This window comes from Diadema antillarum, unplaced genomic scaffold (assembly GCF_040938485.1).
Source record: "Diadema antillarum isolate AM-2024a unplaced genomic scaffold, OU_Dant_1.0 seq00000822_RagTag, whole genome shotgun sequence".
Taxonomy (NCBI): domain Eukaryota; kingdom Metazoa; phylum Echinodermata; class Echinoidea; order Diadematoida; family Diadematidae; genus Diadema; species Diadema antillarum.
The window spans coordinates 496,430-521,795 of record NW_027271699.1 but is presented as its reverse complement, the minus strand read 5'-3'; the positions used below and the strand labels follow the sequence as shown (position 1 = coordinate 521,795).

The window sequence follows — 25,366 nt, the reverse complement described above, 5'->3', positions numbered from 1 at the left end:
ACTTATACATAAGTATGTACAGTGTAACAACTTCTTGTGTAAAACAGTTAATACAGTGTAGCATCTTTATTATTGTACCTTAGAAAAATGACTCTGTTCCCTATCTGGAACTTATTTCATCAATGCTACTTTCAAATCAAGCAATCCTGGTTTTAAGTAGCAACCTATGCCAGTTTGTCACCAGTGTTCAGGGACTGTTTCTCCCCCCCCCCCCCCCCCCCCCCCCCCGCCATTCTTTCCTATCTAAGCTTAATATCCATACAGCAGAACATTATTATGTTAGTATCCAAAATTTTGGCACACACACACAAATTGCTGTAAAAACAACATAAGTTAATAACCTTTCACAAAATACACTTAGTTCAATATCCGTACAGCAGGACATTATTTAATATCATATCCAAAATTTTGGCACAAACACAAATTGCTGTAAAAACAACATGAAGTTATCAACCTTTCAGAAAATACACTACCCAGCAAGAATGCTAATACCTCACAGAATGTACATTGTAAATGACAATATGTTTTATGGTAATGATACCGATATGTTGGCAGGTGACTGACAATGTCACGATAGGACAAACACAGTGCAATAATAGCATACTAGCAGATGCTGGTTGAACATGTTTCGTATCTGCCCAGGAGGCAGACTTATGTGCATTTATTCAGACAAAACTAGAAGAAATTGAATTTGTTGGCATCACTTGAGTTCAAGTTGGAATTTGGAACTTTTGTACTGGCTGATGGACTACTAGCTACTTCTGACCGATGAAAGTTGTGTGATACACAAATGTATTAAGATTCTTGTTGACCTGCCTTTCACAAATTCTATAGCTAAAGTTCAACATTTAGTTTTACTTTGTAGCTCTTATACAATGTCACTACACACCTAGTAGCATGAGTCTATCATTGTACCTTTCACTTTATCATATCAAGGCTTTAAATTGATTGGACACAGTATACACACCATGAGGCCTGCATCAAAGCTTGAAAATTCTTTGATTGCTCTGAGTACCAATGGTACAATTACAGCTGTAATTACTGACCCTAATTATTTACAACCTGAACAACTAAAGAGAAACAAACAAACAAACAAACAAACAAACAAACATACATACAAAAACAAACAAACTAAACTCATAACAGAAACAAAAGAACATGATACAACTCTCTCTGATGAATGTATTACAGAGGACAATGACTATATTTGAACCAACACAGATGGAGCGATGTGTCTTTCTCCCTATGAATGGTGTAGGCTTTGCTCAAGTAGGGATAGCTTTACCAATAACAATTGTATGTGCGACCTCTGAGTCATGTCCTGTACAAACAAATACACTGTGGGAACAAAAAGACTGTACATTGCACCACTTTATTGGTCACCGTAAGACTGCAAAGTAGCAGCACTATATCATGCAAGTCCTTGCTTGCTCTAAATTCATTTTGAGAGGCCTTAAATAGAGCAGAGGTTCATTGAAGGGACAAATTGTCACTAATAGTGGCAAAGAAGTCATGTTGTTCATTTCATGGCAATAAACAAATAAATCAATCACTTGTTTACATTTAGAGTTGACAAAAGTTGAAAAGATGATACCCTTACGGCTATAGAAACTAAATCAAACTTAGTCAAAATGTCTAATTTTTTTCAATGCAAAAACTTAATTAGAGTATGAAGTAAAATTGAATTCCTATAATTCACGTACTAAATAAACAAACAAAAATGAATGATGCAGATTTGTTATTGAACAACGAGAAGTAAATTCACAGCACTGAATGCAGTTATATGTCCTTAAATATTTGACATATGTGCATGCTTCATCTAGTATACAGCTCTTATATGATACTCATATTTACATCGCAAATTTGTTATGAAAACATTGACATGTCCATCTCTCAAACTAGCAAAACATATCCTTCATTGAATCTGTGCTTGAAAAGCATATACTCAATGCATGCATACCTCCTGTAATTGATACCACTGCACAACTGTGTTTATAAAAGCTATGCCTGTTTATTTCCATGTGGAACACAAACAAGTCAAGCAGTCAAATACAAGTGATGGAAAACAACTTCTATTTCAGTAACAATTCACTAAGTTTGAGTTGTATCTCCTCACTTCATTGGCCTGCTGAAGTAAAAGAAAGATACAATTTCTTCTTTCAAAACACAATAAATCCTCTTCCTCCTTCTCCTCCAGTGGGGGGGGGGGGGGGGGGGGGGGGGGGGAGAAAGACAGAAAGAAAGAGACAAATCAGAGCAAAAGGGGAAAAAAAAAACCACACCAACAAACAACACAAGAAGGGGGGTGATTCACAGCAATGAAAGTCCAGGCCAGTCTTAAGAAATACTTACATCACAGTGATGTCATCAACCAGGATATCACACCCATGGGCTGCACATGTGATGGTCTGAAAGGAGAAAGAGGAAACATTTTGTGGTTAGTTGCTAATGCCGTCAAGTCTGCGACCGACCGTTGTCTGTTTGTGTGCCTGTGTTTGGTTTTGTGTCAGAGCTTGTGCCTGAAAGAGCAAAAATGTGACTCGTTACTTCCACACATTGCACAACTTCCAGAGCAGATAATACCAAAAGTGTAGGATCCACCCAGATTGAATGGGAGGGTAATTTACCATAAATATACATGTGGAGGTATGGTGAATGCAGAAGTACTACATTGTAGTAGTACACATACATGTAAATGAAGTTTGTGGAAACTGGGACAGTCCATTAAAAAGTTATGAATTTTCAAATTTTGGGATAGTGTAAATCCATGCGCTGTCATTGCTCTCGATAACAAGCCAGGCTGAAAATTATTAAATCATCTTTTTTTGTTGTTGAAAAGTATACATTCTTTAATGACACAATGTTATCAATGGTATTCAACTCCCTTTGCCTTCTGAAAGATGAAAAAGTCAAGCGTTCTTTCATTATGCCAGAAAAATGAAAATATGTTAAATTCTCTTTAGATTAGTTCTAGAATCGTTGCCCTACTGTGACATCACAAATAATTGCAGTCTTCTTCTGTAGTGATGGCGGCACCAAATAATTCAAAATTTCATAACTTTTGAAGGGATTGTCCTATTATCCACCAACTGCACTATTGAATGTGGACATACTAATATTTCTGCACTCACTATCTGTTTCAATGGGATAAGTTTCCCTTTAATTCCATGAAGAAGTCATGATAGAATAAGTGCTTGTTCACCGGTGGTTAAGAATATGATTAATGAAAGGTGACTACCGCGAAGTGTCAAAATCCTCCATACCAAATATGGACAGTACATGTACACTAGCTTGGTTTTGAGGATAAAATGCATGTACACATTTGCCACTTACATGTAATACTTGAATAAATGAATTAAAAAAACCTTCATGGGTGTTTTTCTTTTTTCTCCCAATACAATGTACGTACTTGCCTGGCATATTTGAGAAGTGATGCATTGAATAAAAGTGCAAAGCCACTCTCCTTTTTCACATTGAATTTCATACAGAAAGTGACATCAAATCTCTAGAATGGTAGATCATGTGTTTACCTTGGCTGCAGCAACATTTTATGATCATGTACAAGTTATGTTAGGTGATGATGCAATTACCTCTGCAATGGCTTGTGCATAATTACCTTCTCTTTTTCATATTGATATTGCTCAATACCTCAGAAACTACAACCCCTTCTTCCTATAATAAATCCTTGTCAGCTTATGAATTAATAAAAACACAAGAAATGTTGTATTTTGCTTCATGCAGGACACTTATGAGGTAATGACATCATCAGTACACCTCATTTGACTTTCTTAGATGTGGCTGAGACTACAATCTGGGAGTTTTCTGGAATCATGTGAAACTTTGAAGTCTCACCTCTTTCATATTATCCAATCTTAATGATTCTTCTACTATTCTGTTTGTTAGATTTCACTCTGGCTGCGTTCATGCGAAACTAGAATTGCGTTTCTAAACACGTTTAGTCGCTAAACGTGTTTAGTTGCGTTGCGTTCATGCGATTTTTCCATTTAAACGCGTTTCAAAACGCCGATCTGAAACGCGGAAAAAAGGGCGTTTTGAATCATGATTCTGCCAGAATCACGATCGCAGAAACCGCATGAACGCAACCGTGATTTCAATCATGATTCTATGACGTCATTATGCGCTGTGCGCATGCGTGTCTCATGGGGTATCCCATGTACAGCTTCTAGTTCTGTTCGCGCGCTTGTGTACGTCTTATGAATCATGTGTTTTGGTACCATACTTGCACTTGTTTGTTTACATCAACGCCATACACCGATTCTATGCTAGTATCTAACGTTAACTGTTTAACATAATAATACATGTAATTACTCTCCGATTGAGTTGATAAAAGTAATAGCTGCAGCGCTGTGTCTACCAAGGGAAACAATTGGAGAGACGAAGAATTAGGATTATTCCTCGATCTGTTCCTCGATCTGTGGGCAGAGCCTGAATGCCACAGCTAATCGGAAAGTATTCACCGAAATAAAAACGTAAAGGCCTGTACAGCTGGAATAAGGAGGTCTGGCTCGAGTTGCAGAGACAAGGTCAAACTGCGCAGTGCGCTGCGCAATGGCAAATGATGAGCTGAGCCAGAATCAGCATTGCGAAAGCCCGCATGAACGTTTTGAATCATGATTCATGTTTGTGATTCTGGCTACGAAATTCGCATGAACGCGGCCTCTGTCTGAAAACTGACCCCAACATGGAGTGGAGCTGCACTTTAGATAATCTGAAGCGATATCCACGAGTTGCGACTCTTCACTTCAGTGTACAGGATTGTGGGCTTAACTCAAAATGCCTTTTCTCGCTTATAAACACCCCGAGAATTAAACAGATGAGAATCTACTCTTTTGTTGTCCTACCCACTTGCTCCTTGCTCACGTACACATTACTGTGCTTGTGCAGAGGACTCGTTCTGCCCGTCTTGAGCTTGCTGCTCAAATTTCCTCGTTGTGAGTGGAGCATGACAAACGACCGGTGGCAATGAGTGGCTCGTATGTGCCTTGAAATGCAACTTTATGCGGGTGAACAGAAAGTGTTGCCGTGTCACACAAGCAAACCTGTGAGATATCACGCTATTGAATTCACACTTCAAACTTCATAAAGTGGCCTACTTGCCTCTTATGAAATCATGAAACCCCTTGCCAAGTTTTGTATCATAGGATATGTTTTGAGGTCCACGTACAAAGCAAAAACAAAACAAAACTGAGCACAACTCCAAAATGCGCTACATTTCAGTCATTGTCGATAGCATACAACAGGTTTACCAGCACTCTGCAAGAGCACACAACTTCAACTGGTACACTAAGAACTTACTGCTATACGTACACATACAGTTGAACCTCTCGTATCCGGACAAGTCGGGACCGGGGCTCATCCGGATAAGGGATTTGGCCGGATACGGGAGACTCAATGCTTTATACATGTGCATATACATACACATGTACTGATGTAGCCCATTGTAGTACCACATGTAGTAATGTGTATACTGCAACCTTTTCATTGTTTAATACATGTGAGAGGACTCAAGCGCATAATCTTGTGTCCATGTTCTTGCGATGATTTGGGGATGTTTGGGGATGTTAAAATGTCTGAAGGTAAGCAATTTGGAAGGAAATTTGATGTAATGTATGTTGGAAGTAATATGTAATTCATGTGTGTTTGTGTAGGAGTTCTCAAGGAGTTGGGAATCCCCCTTTCCTCCCATAATTATCAAAAAAAAAAAAAAAATCACGGCGAGAATGCGTCCGTATAATAGAGAGATCCGGATAAAGGGAGGCCGGATAAGAGAGGTTCAACTGTATGTACATGTACTAGTGTTTATCATTAAAAGTATGCATGTACACGTTGAATGTACAGCAAAGGTTTTATCTGGTTCATAAAGTGGAAATATGCAATATTTTCCTTTCAGATAATAGATCCCCTTATCTTTTAACACTTTTTATTTTCTTCTTTGAAGGGAAAACTACAAACTTACCATTTCAAGGAATAATTCCTAAGTTAGGGATGTGAAGGTCACTTTAAACTGAAAATCTAGTATACACGTGCATTTTTGCAAATATAAAATCAGCTCTAAAAATGTCTAGAGTGACAGCTATAAAGGAAGAAGCTATTCAACTATAGGCCTACTGTACATTGTATATGTTTATATATATTCCTGATATGCTTCCACTCTGAAGGGTGCTGGAGGCATAACTGTTTTTGGGTAGTCTAATCATCTGTTCTAAATTTTGTTATCTCTGTTTAAGAAAACTGCTCCATAGAATTTCTTCCTATAGTACCTGTCCCAAATATGCTACACGAAGTGTAGATGGGCTGGTTAGACTTGGGCAAATCCCTCAAGGTGAAAGGTTATACTTTTCAGCAACTACTTCATCTAGGCACATCAAGTAGTAATGTTACCTTTAAAAATATGTATAAAGACAATGATTTTCATAAAACAGTAAGGGTATATTAAAGGTCAAAGGTCTGTACTTTTGCTGTCTCCCATTCTAACAAAGTTTAATGTAAAGATAGCAAGTGGCATGAAAATAGCAAAAATTACCATGTAGCATTTGAAATATTACCAACCTTTACTCCTGCTGTAAGAAATATAAGTAGAGGCATTTCGGGATTCTGCTTCAATTTAACAAATTCAAGTTGGCATCACTGTGAAGGGACAAAGTAATCTACATTGTGGATTACATGTTACACTGTGACCTTGTACAATGTAGTTTGAATCCTAATGAATCATACTGAGGTTACTACGCAAGTGCGCATTCATTGTCGATATGATACTGTGTACCTTGGGACCCTTGAGAGTCTGGGCAGAGTGCTGACTGTGACGTCTACATGTATCTTATCTGATAGAAAGTTTCTAACGTGCAATATGCACTTTCGAAGAATAACAATTATGAGGCATACAAGGAAATGTAAAAATGATAACTCTAACTCTGTGCACACACAAAACACAAGCACAAAACTTACAGCACAAAAAAAAAGTGACATGTGGGACAGAACCCTATTTATTAGAAACCTATTGGTTCTAAAGGCAAATCTTACACAAGTCTTGTACAAATGTAGAAGCGTTTGGATTGCTAAGGATCGTAACGTATCCTGATAAAGATTTGCCACTGTGATCACATATACACTTGTACCACTTTAAACTACAACTAGTAAACAACCTAAACTAAAAACCCATTCTGACAACATGTACAAGTATAGTACTTCATGAATGAAAACAGATTGCGAATGTTTTGAGTTGCTTCTTTTCATTCAGCACTACAATGCAAGAACCATAGAGCCCATAATCACACATCTGCCAAGTACCTGTGCATACAGTGTATGAGTGCTGACAGCAAAAGGGTACTAGTCTACACTAATAATATGACTAAACATGAGCCATTATGATCATGTTCTCTCAATGACATCCATATTTGTCTGGCTCAAGGGTGACCCATTTGCGTGTCTGACATGGGGGGGGGGGACCACTCTTTTGCCTTTGTGGCTTGCCCTCACACATCTAAACCTGCCTTTTCTGATGCTGACATTGACAGACTCCGTACGGATATCAATTAAACAAAGAGCTGTGCCACAGGTTCAAGATTTGAAGGGTTAGGGAGATGTATCAAAGCACAAACTTGATCCTGCATACCCCCTACCTGATAGCAGGGAGGTGTTACTAGAGAGAATATCATACAATGTACTTCAATACTGTCCTACAGCTAATATGTATGGACACTGCCCATAGAATGCAGGGAGAGACATACATTGTATTGTAGGATAAACTGGGCAATAATGTGATGAGATCATTATCCCCATACGTGCTTACACTACCACACCACACACCCACACCATTACCATCATATGCACACATGCACACACATGCACACACACACACACACACACCTTAATATGCATATTGTCTACTAATGAACAAAGGTTAACTATGAGTAATGACAGGGATGTGTGTATGTAGCACAGTCATCTTCCTTTTTTTCTCTGCTTGATAGACGGTACACAAAGCGATCTGGGACATGACCTGCGTGTACTGTACTGTACGACCTGCTTTCAGCAAACATCAAATTTGCACCTAAATAAAGCTTTAATGTAACTGTTTCTTATATGGGTTTGTTCAAAAAGTTGGGACCCAAAATTTGACACATAGGTCCAAAATTAAACATCAAATTAATGAAAATGACTGACATTTATAGTTACATAGACTAGCCATACTATAATATATTCCATATATGATTTGCTTGAAAATCAAATATAATTTTCTTGGATGAGAATGAGATTTATTGTAAATACCAATGTTACATGGACACCACATTGAAAATATTTTGTATCTTTCTCCTTTTCTCCAAGAAATGGCATGAGAACTTTAATTTAATAGTAGTAATATCACAAATGAATACCATCCACACAATGAACCAAGAATCAAATGCTCATGTCCTCAATTATCGTTTTTAGGGAAAATTTGATCTATTACTCAAAGAATGTGTAAAAATACTGCCGTTACAAAAATATTTTTTTCTTATAAGGCAAGACAGTCCTATGCTATCTGATAATGTGATACAGTGGTAATACATGTAGGTTATGGTGAACTCTACATTCCTGCACCAAGTAACAGCAAATTTCTTGTGTGTTTTTTTGTGTGGCTCCAGTAGTAGAGTGATCTACCGATGTTACATGGACACCGTGTCTTAATTTCAAAAGCAGAAAAGGGGGCCTTTTTAAAACAAAAGGATTATTTTAAAGATATGTTCATAATATACCATGTTGATATAAAGTATTTGAGCCAAAAACAGAATTATTCAATGACATCTCATACAATTTTCTGTACCCCTTTCATACCAGTGTTACACAGAGGACATGGTGTCCATGTAACACTGGCACATGTACTATGTATCATCTCCAAAAAGTTTATTTTCTTGAAGATGTAGAAGAGTTTTTACCTTGGATGCTAAGCGACCCTTACTCAAGGAATATGTATTATCATTATAAGTCTCTGAAATTGTGTGTAGCATAATTCTGCAAAAATATACCATGTTACATGGACACCGTGTCCATGTAACCTCGGTACTTGCCAAATGACAAGTTTTGTGCAGTTACAGCTTTTATTGACATCTACCTTTAGTGATTATTTCTAACATGATAGATAAATGTAAAACCTCTCTACAAACATATAATTGGGAACAATTCAACGGGAAATTATAGATTTCTATGACACTTTGGCCAATACAAGCCATACCGGCGTTACAGACGGTGTCATAAGAAAAAGTCAATGCCTGATGAAAACTGTTACTGTTGAATGCCAGAAGAATTGCATACAAGTAATTAATCAATACATACAGATATTGTTACAAACAGATTGGGAGAAGCTGCCCCATTAAAAAATTGACAGTTATCAAAATGGATCCCAAAAATACTGTCGTTACGCTGGACACCATCCTGACACAGCAGAGTTTGAACACGAAGTGTGGAAATACTCGGACTTTCTTGCTTTCATAATAGATGTATTTAGTGTCAAAAATGAAGAAATTCTTTGAATTTATAACCACTTTGGCCCTTCTTACAGCTGAAATAAATATATGTAGCAGAATACCATCGTTACATCCTTTTTTTATCATTGGACACCACATGTAACATCGGTATTGACAATTTTAAGACATATCTAAAAAAAAATGTTTTTGTTCGGTATGAATTATTTTGTGGGAGAAATTAGCCAAGCAATGGTGTTTGCTTCTAAAGATTATTGCAGAACTGCTAGTAACTCGGACAATGTGCTCAATACTCTGTCATCACAACACCCTGCTTAAATTTTCCCCCCAAAAAAGAGGCTGAAATGACAGTGACCAACTGACCAACTGACCAAATGACCAACAGGGGAAGCATGTTTAGTATTTCATGGTATAAGCCCTCCTATAACATTTATACTCAATGAAAAAAAAGTTCTGTAAGAACAGAGCACTGAGACACAAAATGTTGGGCATGTTGAGTCTGTGCCTCAAAAACCCTGGGTCCCAACTTTTTGAACAGACCCATCCACAAATTGTATACCCCGCATCCAAATGTGATTCACATTGATGCTTTGGGTTCCTGTGACTGGCACTTGAGGGGGTGATAGGGTTTTAGTTTTTGTCTTTGGATCTGTTTATTGTGTACTTATTAAAGAGACTTTGATGATTTTTTTGTTTCACATCTTTTATGTTTAAGGCAGGAATGTGTTTTAAATAAAAGTCATGAGGAAAAGAGACCCCCCCCCCCCCCCCCAAAAAAAGGGACAAAAACATTCAACTACACTGTGTAGGTGAAAACATTCGTAAGTGGGCATGATCTGAATATATTCATCCTCACATTCTTGTGAGCTACAGAATGTACTATGCTGTAATGCTTTTCCATCACTCATTCATGTCCTTGGTACAATAATGAATTCCAAAGCACACACATTTAATATACAGTGCTCACCCATAAATGGAAACCCGCTATGGCGGGAACTCCGCTTAAGTGCAACAAAACTTGATGTTACATAATTTTCACATGTAATTTCCACCGCTTAATCGGAACCATACACTTTGTAAATCACTTTATCGGGTAAATTCTGGCTGAAACACTTCCACTGTTCACTATTGATGCCTAAAATTATAAGAAAAAGCCTTAGAAATAATCACAGGGATTTCATTTCCCTACCAGGAGGGATATTTTCTAACAAACTCCAGATAGGTTATGCCGATTGCACAGTCAAAACATTTGCTGATGCGCAGTAGGATGTAGTGGAGGTGGTCATAATGAGTATCGCCAGCTTCTACTCATGCACTTTACCACCCCTTCAGTGCAATATGGAAAGTCACTCTCTCCATGTGCGGCCCATACTCTCCTTGTTTGTGCATAGTATACATGTAGTGTGTGTGTTTGTGTGTGAGTGACAGCATAAGAAAGAGGCATGGATATGAGAAAAATGTGTTCGTTGCAATCAGTGTCGTAATGTTCATGTTGTTAACATATTAAAGTTATTAGTGCTGTCTCTTTCTCTGGCATTGACAGGTTGATAGGCATCGTGACTTGATATATAGGTCTACTAAGAACTCTACAAAGGGTTATATCATAAATTCAATGAATGAATGTTTGTTCCGATGATGCCTCTGTCAAAATTATGAGACTGCTGTTTTTTTTTCATCGCCATTTTGTGCCTGCGTGTCATAGCGCGTGTGTACTTGTTGCTGTGGTTATCAGTGAGTTTGATAACTGTGCATGTTTTAGTGTAATACCCACATATTGGGATTCATGTTGTGTGGTTCGCAGAGGTCAATACCAGCCACCGCTTAAGTGGGAGCGCCACTTTAAATGGGAGAACATTTAATTGAGATCCCTCTCGATTAAGCGGTGACCACTGTACTATATTTGGAAATGTACCTACAGTTGTTTCTATGCAAAGTATTCAATGAGGTAACCATGGACATACATGAACCAAGGATGTCCTTTACTGTCCATGCACAAAAGGCTGAGATTATCCAAGAATCACTAAAAAAAAAAACCAACACACACCAAAAAACAGAAGAAGGTACTGGTACTGGAGTCAGGTACGTTGTACACTGTAGAATGCTTGACTGCTTGAAGGGGGTACGTATACAAGCTGTAAGTAAAGAATGTGACTACCATGGTAAACAGTCTTGTGTACGGTGTGTGAGGTAATATCATCTCAGGTTGAATATTTCGCCTTCTGATTTTGGTAAAGTTTTTAATACAATCTAAATGTTAGCAGTATGTTTGAAGGTCGTCATTAACATGTCTAGATGTGTATTGCTTCTGGGCAGAGTTTTCATCAGCTCTGTCACAGTGCAGCATACAATTTGCATGTTGTATGTTTACTTAACTCTAGACAGAACTTGTGTTCTTAGTGTTGTTTACTGAGCCTATAAACCCATGACTTGGGTACATGAACAAGGAGAGGTTTAACATTGCTTCATTGTACACTGTTAGTGTATACAGCTGTAGATAATGCGACAAAAGCTAACAAGAGCACATATGTATGAATATGATATCCAGGCGAAGTTTACCTAAAGGTAAAACCCTCATCTACACAAACAAATGTACACATGTATCAATTTTCATTCATATCAACTTGGAATGCAATAGAGCCTGTGAGAGATTTTGAATACAAAAGCCTATTAACTGTCAGGCATGATGTAGGAATAAGAACATGATCTCTCATTCATTTCTATAAACAGTTTCTCAGTCAGTATTCAAGTTTCTATATAGATGACAATGGAATATCATGCCTGAGCTCAAGCCATGATCTAATTTGACAGCTAAATGCATATAGAATCAGTTAATATTTTAATACTGATATTGGCCTTTTAAAACAGACCTCTGAAATTATACATCTTCATAGGAACAAATGACTGAACAAATAATGAAACAAGAAGAAAGAAAAGATTAAAACTAAACATGACAATATGAATTAACACATCTGAATCATATTCACAACAATCATAAACTGCCCACAATCATGCAAGAATATCTACAATTGTATGGATGTGTATAATCTCATGTGACCGAGAAGACTTGGAATATTTTTGCTCTATGTCGTACCTGACCCATGCCCTCCTCCATTATCTTGGTGGTGAGATATTCCGTCCAGCAGTCGGCGCAAAATTTGTGGTTGCACTCAATACCCGTCATGGACTGTGGGGGAAAAAGGCAGAAAGGACAGTACAGCAGGGCATCCTTCACAGACCATATCAATGGGGCACATATGCAGATGCTTTACACCTCTACACCTATTTAAAGTAAAATACAGACTGCCTGCGTGTCCCTGCACCCACTTTCATTGCAAAAAATTGTAACCATTCGAACAGCATTGGGAAATAATCAAGGTAGAAATATTGCGAGTGATTACTACCATAATCTGCATGCGAAATTGGCACTGCAGTCTGCTCATGTAACCCACAGCTTTACCATAACATTGTTTGGGTAGTTAGCAGCACGTTTTGTGTGTGGCTGTAGGGAGAAATCCAAAACACCCTCTCTCCATTGCATAGAAAATCATCCAAATGAGAGTTGCTCAAATGAGATCAGTTGAATTGAGGCTACAGATCTGTGATATAACAAGTGGAATCAGACTATATTGTATAAATAAAAGGTAAGACAGTGTTAAAGGTACACACATGTGTAGGAAGCCAACTGATAGAATGGCATATGGGACCCTCAAATTTGCTGTCATGGTCACATGACAATGGTTTTGCTTGCACAGATTTTTTTTTTCTTTTTGATTGCGCATTAAAGAGAGAAATATATGATCCCTCTTGAAACTGTTAGAAGGAATCAATTTCAACAGATTCTTAAAAACCTACAATTCAACATAACAGGGTGGTCCATGAGGGGTTTTAGCATGTCGCTGCAACATGCTAAAATTCTTGTGCAACATCCTAAAAAGCCAGCAACTTGCTATGCAACATCCTCAAGAATTTGTAACAAGCTCAAAGTAAAAGTATTCAAAAATGTGCAAAACATGTGCATAACATAAGAAACATCAAACTACCAGGTACTTTAGATATTTGTGTGCAAAACATGAGAGAGAACATTGAATGTAAGCAGCACAAGGAGAGATAAGCAGCAAAATATTGCATACTACGTACTCATCGTGTGCGCTCCGCGCATATTCAATTTCTGCTATATTCTCAGATTCTGAGCTTGCAACACGCTAAAATTTCAAGTTGTGGACCACCTTGCATAAAGTGTAATATTTGAAGCATTTCTTGTGCAGACTTATGAAGAACATACAAAGTTGCAGGTCTACCAAGAAATTGTCACATCATTGTCAGTTTACATGCAGCTAGAGAAAGGAGTTTTACATTGAGTGACAACACACAATATGTACACTAGTTGCATGATCACCAGGAGCACTTCTGTGCTCACTGGATACCTTGTTCGAGGACTATCGGTACAAAATATAAATCATGACATTTACAGAAAACACATTTCCCTGCAGTATACTTGTTCAACACAAATGCTGGGTTCGGTATTAAACACAAGGAGAGAGGAAAAGCTCAGCAAGAGAGGAAAAGATTGAGAGACACACAGGAGAAATGATGAAATGCAGCAATTTCTGATGATCAAAGGCAAGAAATTAAAAACAATGCATCACAATGAGGATGAAATCATTACTATAAACATGACTCTGTTGAAATATTTTAGTTGAGAATATTGTACAATGTAAATGCCCTATGATCCTCCACAAACTAGGTATATGAACAAAGGATTAGACACATGTATCCATACATGCAGATGGGATTGCCCAGGGCAGGTGAAAGTCAAAGTCGGGCCAGTGTTTTGGAACAATGAAAAAAAAAAAAATGCTTGCCTGAATTGAGCAAGCAAAACAGTTTTGAAGCCACCTTTTTGAAGCCCCCTTCAAATCCATGAAGTCAACAATACAGAAGCCCAGAGATAATGACTACAGTGATGCAACATACTTTAATTTCATTTTAGCAACTGAAGCTTGTGAATCAATGGTAACATATTAAATTCAAATAATTGTGTTTCTTTTAAGCCCTTGACTTTGATGAAAGCCCTTTTAAAAATAATTTTCTTATATTTTTCAGACTTTCTTTTACGCAAGCAAAATTCATATTCCAGCAAGTTCGGGCAACAATTTGAAAATCTGCTTGCCCAACCGGGCAAGTGGTATTCCATTAATGGCAACAAAAATAATGCTGGTGGAATTCACTCCACAAAACGTTAAAAGTGCTACACATGAGATGCAAACGGGTCGAAAATGATAATTTAAGTCAATGATCTGGATCTTATTTACAATGTACTCAGCTGTTTGGTTGGCCAAACATATCAGAAAAGCATATCATACCACATTTACCAGAGATTGTCATCAAAAGGTGGAGGCCTGCTAATATCACAAAGGTATCTAGATACTTGAAATGAATGGACAATAAAAGAATTCTTACAGTACATCTACTGGGCACCACAGTGCATTGTGTCACTCTGCTGTCTCTTTCTTATCATTTCTACTGCAGTAATCTCATCTTTTATGTTGATATGGAGAGAGGGAGATGGATACATACACACTGTACATGTGCAGAGATAGAGATGGATCAAGGGGCAAGTCCAAGATAAGGTCCCCTCAGAAGGCAAAATTTCATCTTTGCTCAATATTGACGTGTTTGGTATCATTTTGAAGCTTATGAGTTGAAGTTTTGATTTCCATGGAGGAAAAAATGATATTATGTAAGTTTATGCAAATTTCAAGGGCTTCATTTGCATAAATGTGAAACACAGCGTTACGTATGGGACATTTATAAAAATTCATATTAATTCAAAGGAAAGCAAATGATATTTGATTAATATGTGGACATAAGAAGTTCATCAAATAGTTTAACTTGGTATAAAAATTTAGGGATTATGCAAATGATTATGCAAATTAGCTCGTGTCTTATCATGAGATGTCCCATACGTAACAAATTGAGGTCATTTTTTTAGGTTTTTTCTGAAATTGCTATGGATATTTTAATGCCCTTTTGGAAAGTTCTAATTTATTGTTTAGAGAAACTAAATACCATAGAAAAAAGAAAAAAACAGTAAAAGAAATATATTCTATTAGGCATTAAAATAATGTTACGTATGGGACAAATGCGTTACGTATGGGACATCCTCATACATATTGCATGTGAATGCATGTAGCTAGCTGGGAAGGTCTCTCAGTACACAAATGGTCAATCATCCTGAAGAAAGCATCCCAACATTGTAGCTACTTTTTGAGTTTTAGACACTTGAAACAATGCATGTACTTGACTGAACAATTTTCAGAAAGGGGGAGGGGAAAATGGCAAAATACACAATGAAAAATCAGCATTAAAGGGATGGTATAGTTTTTGTAGAAATGGGGATTCAGTTTTCAACATTTAATGAGATGATTGGAAACCAATTATATGAATTACTAAAGAGCATACAATCCTAAGACTAGAGGATTCCAAAGTTTATGTGATGGAGATCCAATTTGAAATGGTTGTGATATATATACAAAAAAATATATAAAGTAAAATGATTCCTTTTTATTGCAAGCGATACACAAATTGTCCTTATTCAGTTTCAATAGTAGCCACGACAAAATTCATGGGTATACATACCGAGGTGTGACACGAATCAATGACCTGACTGCTAGACAGACATCATATATCTACTCCATCACTGGGGTTCCACGCAGCAGGTATTGCTTATTTATTAAAATTAATATTTCTTGTGTCAAGTCATTTTTTGTTGAAACTAAATGGCAAACTGCCCTTCATCAATGGAAGTAAACACTTTAAACTATTCAATTTTTCAGTAGTAACTATCCTGATAAAAATAGGGCATACATACTCAGGTTTGTCATAAAAAATATAGAATATGATTAAATATGATTATGATGGTAAATATACGGGGAATATTGTTCCCTTGTCAATCTGGAACAGCATTTGAGTAATTTCAACTGATTCTACCTCAATCATTATGCAAAAATTTGTTTATGGGTATTTTGCAAAATTATTTTGCAAAATACCCATATAAACTTGGCTCTCCACACACTAAATGAATGGGGGACAAAGGGCATGCATACTCAGGTTGGTCATAAAAATATAAAGATATGATTGAATATGATTATGATGGTGAATATTCGGGGAATAATGTTTCCTTGACAATCTGGATCAGTATTTGAGTAGTTTCAACTGATTTTACTACAATAATTATGCAAAATACCCATAAACATGGTTCTTCACACACTAAATGAATGGGGGACAAACTGTCCCATACGTAACTGTCCCATACGTAACACGTCATGTCTGTCTTTAATTAGAACCTGTAATTAGAGCTTTTTGCCTAATGACATGAAACTTACCTGTGATAATCTTGAGTGTTGTGACTTTCATCACAGTGAGTTATAAGTTATAGAATGAAATCCTTTCAGAGAGTTTTGAGGTTGAAAAAAATGTTCAAAAAAACAAAAGTTTTCTGGTCCCATACGTAACGGCACATATTTTCTCTTCTAGAATATAATTGTCAAGGTCATTTTTCTCAATTTTTTACATGTTTATACTTCTCCTAGATATCAATCACCATGATGAAGTTCAATATGATCAAAGGCCATTAACACTATTTTTCAGGTCATAAAAGTCTCTGAATGTCCCATACGTAACGCGCGCATTATCTTGGACTTGCCCATAGATACATTGTAGAGAGCGCTAGAGAAATGGAGAGATTATGTGTAGCAGCCTACATTGTACATGTATGTGTGGGTAAAAAGGGCATCCAACCTGTGTAATTCTATCTTGATTGAACATCCAAAGGCAGCTAAATCTTTTCATGACATCAATTTCCTAAACTTACAGTCGTACTACAACAAATGCAAGGGAATCACACTATCCAACATCACCTTGCCATAATTATATCACACTAATATTCACAAAGCATTCAAAGGATGAAGGCACAACTCTTGCATTTGATATTTGCAGTGCTTTTGGTTCCTTTCTATGCTGTGAATAATTTCTGCCATTTTGAATGACTGTATATTGTATAAAAGCTGCATCTACCCTGGCCCCTCTCTGCCTAGCTTTCGCTGATAAAAACACTTACCGTTCCTAGAACGGTCCTGAAGCAGATTTCACAGTAATCCATCACTGCTTGTGATGATCTTGTAGATGCCTGCATACAAGAGACAGAACAGAAACATTATGCAGAATGCTTACAAAGTGCAACCATAATGAAGCCTGTGATTGACATACTTTCAGCATCATAACACTTAGAGGGAATATACAATTTAATCATTCAGCTTGAAGGACATTATGCGTGCATTGCATTATTTGCAGCTCCTGTGTTGTGCGTGTGTGTGTGTGTGTGTGTGTGTGTGTGTGTACAGTACCTGTATATTGCACCCAGTACACATGCTGCAAATTCTCCCATACCACCTACGGGTACACTGGAAATGGCTGTGCATACTGAATATCAGGTAACTTCCAATGAATGTACAATGTACATGATTGACATGTACACAAATATCTGAGATCTGGCACTATTCATGGAAGTGAAGGTGAAATTACGTGTGTGTGTATTATTTACATAATACACACACAGTATGCATAGATACACAGTAAAAATCAACTGTACATGTATATCACGCAACACCAATTACTAGTGAATGGAAACCACCAATATCAACAGAGATCAATATTTACATACGAGATGGATATATTCATCTGTTCGATGTCATTCACTTTGATGGAAGATGGATGCACAAGTACATACAATAGGCTTCATTACTGTAAAAGTGGAAATTTTCATGGTGTTGAAATTTTCGTGCATTTCGCGCAACCCGAAACTAGCACGAAAATAAAAGCACGCGAATATTTTTGTTTGCCATATGTTCCAGCAGTTGATGACTTGATTCCGCGGAATTAAAAACACGCAAAACTATTCTAACCCCGCTGAGCGCAAAAAATTAGTCGCGCGAAAATATCCACTTTTACAGTAGTTGTTCATCATTCAAGCCACACCTACAATGTACTTGTACAATGTACATGGGTTGTGTAGCCTTTGGAGGTTTATGACAGAAAGCTGTCGAATGCACTATCAACGTACATGTAATTTTAATGCTGTTAGTGCATACCAACAAAATGCATTCATGGTAACTTTCAGTGCAAATACAAAAAACAACAACAACAACAACAACAACAACAACAACAACAACAATAAACACCACCCCAAACACTGTCATCTTTTTTTCTCAGAGGCTTCGGGATGCAAAGTGCTTTATGTTGCAATGTACAGTAAAGAAGCGGTATGCTGTCCCTATAAATGTTCTTCACTTTGCATATTGGGTACATTACAATTTGATCACTATTACTGAAATTGCTATAACCACTAAGCAGGATAATAAAGGAGGCATCTACAAATTGTACATGCTTGCAAATATTCTTGTAATGTTAATGTCCATTGCCACTTTGTACAAAGCTTTGTCTAATAGTGTTCCACTCTGCAGTGACAATGGACATAAATATTTCAAGAATATTTACAGAGTGGAACGTCATTAGACAAAGCTTTAATACAATATAAAATTTCAAAATCAATTTACTGTGTATCACATCCTGCTTAATACCCACTCTGTATTGTATAGATTGGTACTTGATAACATGACCCCTTCACATTTTGACATACACTGTATAACATACACTATACAAAAATATGTATCTGACATACACTGTAAACAGTGTAATTATTGACCAATTTCATCAAACCTCTATACATGTACATGTCGGTATTGCGATTATGGAATGTCACAGTGAATTACACACAATTACGTACAAAGATCATAATGGCACTGCACTATTTCTTGAAAATTGATAACATACGAAAGTGGTATGAGCTATCAAAGGTGGCAATGCTACAGGTGCATGATACTGGAAATGGGAATCAGAACAAGTGACATTATAATCCAAACACAAACCACACAAACTCGCAGCATGCCAGCCAAATATAAAACAAGCATTTACATGTATGAAGTCTGCTGATGAATAGATACATGTACTTTAAATTCACTGTGCAATCATTCATGTTGACACTTGGGTACTGTACTTGTAATGAAATAGGCATAGGGTACTATACAATGTTGATATCTACACATACAGTACAACGTACAGTGTACGGTATTTCACTGGTCTTCTCTCTAGCTGTAATTCTCATTGCAACAGTTACAGCGTAATACAAAGAACAGTGCACCGTTATTTTCATGCTCTTACAACATTTTGTGTGCTCTGAAATAACAGAACCAGTGTGACATTACAATGTACATACAGTTTGTACATGCATGCATGTACATTTAATTCATGCAGAATTTGTTTTGAGCACAAAGCAAACATGTGCTTCTAGACTACACGTGCATACAGAGTACATTGTACTCTTCTTGGCAGATCTAATCTATAGTAAAACATTTCACATTTTATCCTTCATTAACTACAATCTGTGATGACTGCTTGTGAAAGACTTTGAAATATGTTGATGAACTAACCCTTTTTCTGCATGGACTGAAAAATTAAGGGGATTAACTACAACTGTACTACTAAAAGTAAATGTACTGTATATCATATAAGTTCACTATGATAGTAAACAATACTGTTTTGTGTATATTACGTAGTTCACATGATGAGTGACAGGATTTAATAATCACAAATAACATATTGTACATTGTATTGTTGTACTAGCAGAGAGGCAAAAAAAGAAAAGAAAAAAAAAGATGCAACATTAATACATTAGAGAAAATTGTAACAAATTATATCAAAACAGTAATGACAATTTTAATGTGAAAGGATTTACATCTGCTCTGCAGTTCTTTTCTTCGGGTACAATGTACTACATTAATGTATGTATTTCAACATTAATGTTTTGGGCCATGTGACTGTGAAGTAATTTTTAGGACAAAAGTCTTCATCTGTTTTTGCACATTAAATTGTCACTATTTTTGCATAAAAATAAAGAAAAAGAAGTTACATTAGTAGCTCATGACTTCAAGCACACACACAAAATTTCTCATTTTCTTTTCTTTTATTCAGAAAAAAAAAATCTTTAAATTTACTAGACATTTGGGGCAGGTTCCCCTCAAGTTGTAGAGGATTGTTAATTGCCATGCCATTGTGATACCTTGGGTTGTTTGGCATGGTTTTTCCTGTAGGGGCTGATGACATGAGCCTCGGTGAATACCGCATCTGGGTCACCCCCATACAGTCTATCCATGAGCTTCTCCTTATCCCATTTGAAGTGGTTGAGGAGTATCCTGGTGACAGTGGCTGGGATCTTTGTGAACGAACAAAAGAAAACCACAAAACAGTTACACTGTCAGTTGGAACATCAGAGCATGCACACCATTCTGTGACATACAACACGTTGTGCATGTAGAGTTCATACATTGTATTGTATTGTACTACAAGTACATACAAGTATGTATTCCTACAGTTGTATGTGATAGTTCTTTCGTGTCAACAGGTTTTCAGTAATCATATCACCTTCACTTTGGTACAAGTGTAAATATTCCTCCTTTCAAAATTCACATAACATGGTATACATACTTGACTTTTCTGTCATAAAATCTCATATGACCATAAATTTCTGCAATGCACATTCTGGAGCTTTACATATGTAGGAGCACTTTAAGCACAACATAGGATGTATAATGTACATGAAGTTTAAAACTGTCCAACTCGAAAGTGCTGGTATCTGCCAACAACAGTTTTGGTTTACAGGCCATTTGAGATGTTACAGAATGATTATACATTGTATATAGGCTATATTTTGCAAAGATCGATTGCATTTATGGAAATGTCTTCTAGTTACTAAACCCACATCAAGTCATGTACAACATTGTACAGTCTCACAGACATAAAAACAAATAAAGTGCCCTCATTTCTATGTTATTCAAGCATTGTAAACAATAAACTGTGTATGAGTACAGTTTGAATGCATCTTGAGTCAATCTACATTGTACATGGTACATGTACAGTTGTAATTCCATAGTAAAAGAGTACATTTCAGGGATGTTGCTTTATTTTCTGTTTCCAATGTGCATTAACCCCCATTATACTTGTAATACCATCTTTTAGAACACTTTAATGAAATATAATTTTGTCCCCAAAATTGCTTCAAAGAAGCAATCTATTAGAATATTTGCCAAAATGAAAAATTTTAGTGCAACGTATGGAATGCTGGACAGACATCGAAATACACGTACTGTAATAACATACATGTACAATGTACATGACGGTAAAGTAATGAATTCTCACTGACACTTTGCTCTTTTTTGACCAAATGGCATAATATTGATAAGAAAAGATCATACAGAATGTAGCAGCTCTAAAATTCTATTGAACATTGTATTTTATAGCACTTCTTGACTCAGCGGGTAGTATACAGTACTGTACATACACAATATGGATGTCAGACAAACATGCAACAGTATGTCCATAGCAACAATGTGTGCATTCGAAGGATGGAGACATTCATCATGCAGTGTACAGTCCATGTAAAATTGCATAAAACTGTACAGTGTAAACTGTGTAGGGCCTACACCAGATCTACAATTTTGTAAATGGTCTGCAGTACTGCAAGTCTACCATACAATGTACAAAATGTGTACATAACTAGCTCTAATAATACTGGTACCATTGATGAGTCATGAAAGTACAGATGTATACTCTGTAAACACAGGCATACAACATTGTAACATGCCCATCATACTATTCATCATGTACAATGTACATTGCACAATGCACATCAGAATCAACAAGAGGTCAACAGTCTATTATGGTAACTGAAATTGACCCCCTGTGGCAATACAAATAACATTAATTTGATTTTTGTAAGCATGTGTACTGCACATTGTATCACATTGCCTTCTACATGTACAGTATCATTGTTTGTTTGTTTTTTTCTATTCTATTTTGGTTTAGTCAAGGCTGCACACTGGCACTGGTCCGATGGCCCCTGACCAGTAAAAATCACTGTTGGACCAGTAACTTTTTCAGGAATGGACTAGTAAAAAATGGAAAAACAGGCCCCATCTGTTGTGCTGCATTTTTCTTAGCTTTTCCTTCCTCTACTGAATTGACATTCAATAACAAGTCTACGTTTGAAATTAAATCCTGAAAAAAAAAAAAATGTACACATGTACAAGTATAGATTTTCTATCTTTCCTGTGGAAGTACTAACCATTTACAAATGACTTTGTACAATACATTGTACATTACCTGCAATGATTCTTGATCACTACAGTATATCACAGATGGTACTTTGAAAGCCCTATAGTATAGGGAATATACAGTGAAGGACCTGCTTATCTACTAAATGGCATACTGTAGGCAACGTCTACATGTAATTCCATACATTTTGGTGCCATGAATGTACTTTTGTATTTAATGGCTTCATTAAAGGGATCATATAGTTTTGGTAGAGACCTAACTTCAGGTTTCTCACAGTTTTGGGTGAGATAATGAGAAACCTCCCATGAAATATGAAAGATCATGTAATTCCAAGAGGCACTCAACGTTCATTTGATGAAAATTGGTTTTGAAATGGCTGAGGGAGATACCCAAAACAGAGTAATCCTAATAAAAGGTGGGACCCAGCTTTCATTAAGATCGCTTTATTTTACTTTGTTTTTGGATGTCTCAGCCATTCCAAAACCAATCTTCATCAAATAAACTTTGAACTTATCTTTTGAGTTTTAGAATGGTGTGCTCTGCACTGGGGGGGGGGGGGGGGGGGGGGGGAAGGGGGAGAACCCTCTGCACTATTTCATAAGTGGTTTCTTGGGTATCTCACAAAAAGTTAAAAGCCCAATCCTCGCCTCCACCAGATTCTACTGTAATACCATCCTTTTAACAGATATCTTGAATTCTGCAGTGACAGAATTGCACCCAAAGCACAGGAAATACAAGAGCTTGCCTTATTTCCAGCAGCAGCGAGCATACACAGCAAAGCTCCAAAAGAGCGAGTCGTTTTGAGTGACGATACGCAAGTCAACATCAATAATCAAAGCCCGCAATGGCAATTGGTAACAATCTTGGTTAAGATTTACCAGAGAGACTGGAAATAAGCTCTGAAGTATTTCCTGTGCTTTTTGGTGCAATTTTGTCTTGTAAAAGTAGAATTTAAGACATCTCCATGAATACAACCGTACATTATCAGCGCCCACATTTACCTTCACTACATTGTTGACTTCACGTATAGTGTCTACCATCAGCTGCACAATGTCATCTGGTGTTAAAACCTGATACTGAAAATCGTCCTCCTCTTCTCTCTCTCTGCTGTAGGAGGCATCATCCTCCTCCATTTCAAAGTGGTCACCAAAGTCACTGGATCCTGCATCATCATCATCATCATCGTATTCAAGCTCATCTTCCTCACCCATCATGAAGCCTTCGTCTTCATCCATATTTGAACTGGACTGGCTAGCTAGCTAAAGAGTGATCTAGGTGTGGTGCAATTTACAAATTAGCTGGCTGGATCTGACCGACTTTTCTTTACGCTGTTTTTGGAGGTGCTTTCTTTCGTAGTCTACCTTCAGTTCACTCACTCCAAAATGCCCACTTGTCTCGTCTTGAGATGTTTCTATATCTAACTCACTGTTAGACACTTTGCTTGACTGCAGTTCGGTCCGTGGACCCAGCAAGCAAAAGTTCACTGCACTGGACTGGTGTGGCGTGATGACTGATGGTGTATCGCCAGCGGTATCGGTATCAACTTTATGGTTGCATACCCATAGCATAGACTATCTGCACACACAACAACATCAGCTTCCAGCATGAACTCGTCAGTTCTCTTCTGGTTTCTGGTACCATCAAGAGAGCAGGCAGCTCTTGGAAGCAGGAGAAAATGCAAATGTCCATCCGCATAAATTCAATATCATCACACATCCATCCCTTATCCTAGCACTCGCTCGGGCGGGAGTCTGGATACACACCGTGTCTGTACGTAGGCCTACGCTACTGGTGCATTGTTATGATGTTTTAGGCTCCTGAAGTCTGAGCTGAGAGGGGCTAACTAACATACTGTTCGTTGTCTGTTTACTCCTTTCTTGATCTAGTTGAAGCACACCACTCCGCCGGAAAATTTTGAGCTGTTTTGACCCAAGCTGATTTGAGTCAGAATATCCGACATTTCATGCGCTGTAATCTTGGTTGAGAGTTGCCCCTTCCTCCAGCTCCGCAATAAGATACATCTGCTGCCGCGACTCTACACAGCTCTCTAGCTAGCTCGCTCTGCGTACATATAATGTACGTTTGCATGATCCAGTGTGCTAAGCATTGCTGCTGTGCTGTGCCTCTGTTTAGCTGTACGTTTGTATGTCGGTGTAGCTAGTCTTATTGTTGCACTACACGGGTGTACTGTCACGTCAACGTACGTGCGTCTGACTGCTTGTGTAGTTATCGGTGCTAGATGCTCCTCTCACTCTGCTGTGCACCACATAACTACACACGTACACACACAGACACACAAACCCGCTCGAACATTCATTTGGTCGTCGGCCCGCTGCATAGAGGTGAAAACTACTAGTATCTCATCTCCCTAGCCTTCTGTGCGTTGAGGTACCTCCATGTTCCGTGGTTGCTAGACAGAGGGTATGGAAGCCATCATCGATCAGTGCCTAGTGTCATACGAGCTTGCAATTGCCCTGAGCTGATACCCATGGTCCACACGTCATGCGATGACGTGCGCGTACGTGCAACCTTTGCTGTAAGTCACACAAGCAAACGAGAAATGTAGCGTTCTAGTATTGCTCTCACCTCTCTGGGTTATGTTGATTTCACGACAATCGTGAGGAGAGGATCTATTTTATAGTATACGAGTATATTTC

At 37.5% G+C, this 25,366-nt stretch overlaps 1 protein-coding gene across 1 annotated transcript in view; it reads right to left on the bottom strand.

Annotated features, from left to right (window-relative positions):
- Positions 1-24,743, bottom strand: part of LOC139739963 (E3 ubiquitin-protein ligase arih1-like) — a 34,656-nt gene extending 9,913 nt beyond the window's left edge. Inside the window, exons 1-5 of the mRNA XM_071650560.1 lie at positions 23,711-24,743; positions 20,659-20,811; positions 17,602-17,670; positions 12,574-12,666; positions 2,353-2,408 (exon numbers count right to left, since the gene is read on the bottom strand). Coding sequence (XP_071506661.1) covers positions 2,353-2,408; positions 12,574-12,666; positions 17,602-17,670; positions 20,659-20,811; positions 23,711-23,944 — 605 coding nt within the window. The 5' untranslated portion in view covers positions 23,945-24,743. The remainder of the gene's footprint in view (positions 1-2,352; positions 2,409-12,573; positions 12,667-17,601; positions 17,671-20,658; positions 20,812-23,710) is intronic.
- Between the last annotated feature and the right edge of the window lie 623 nt (positions 24,744-25,366).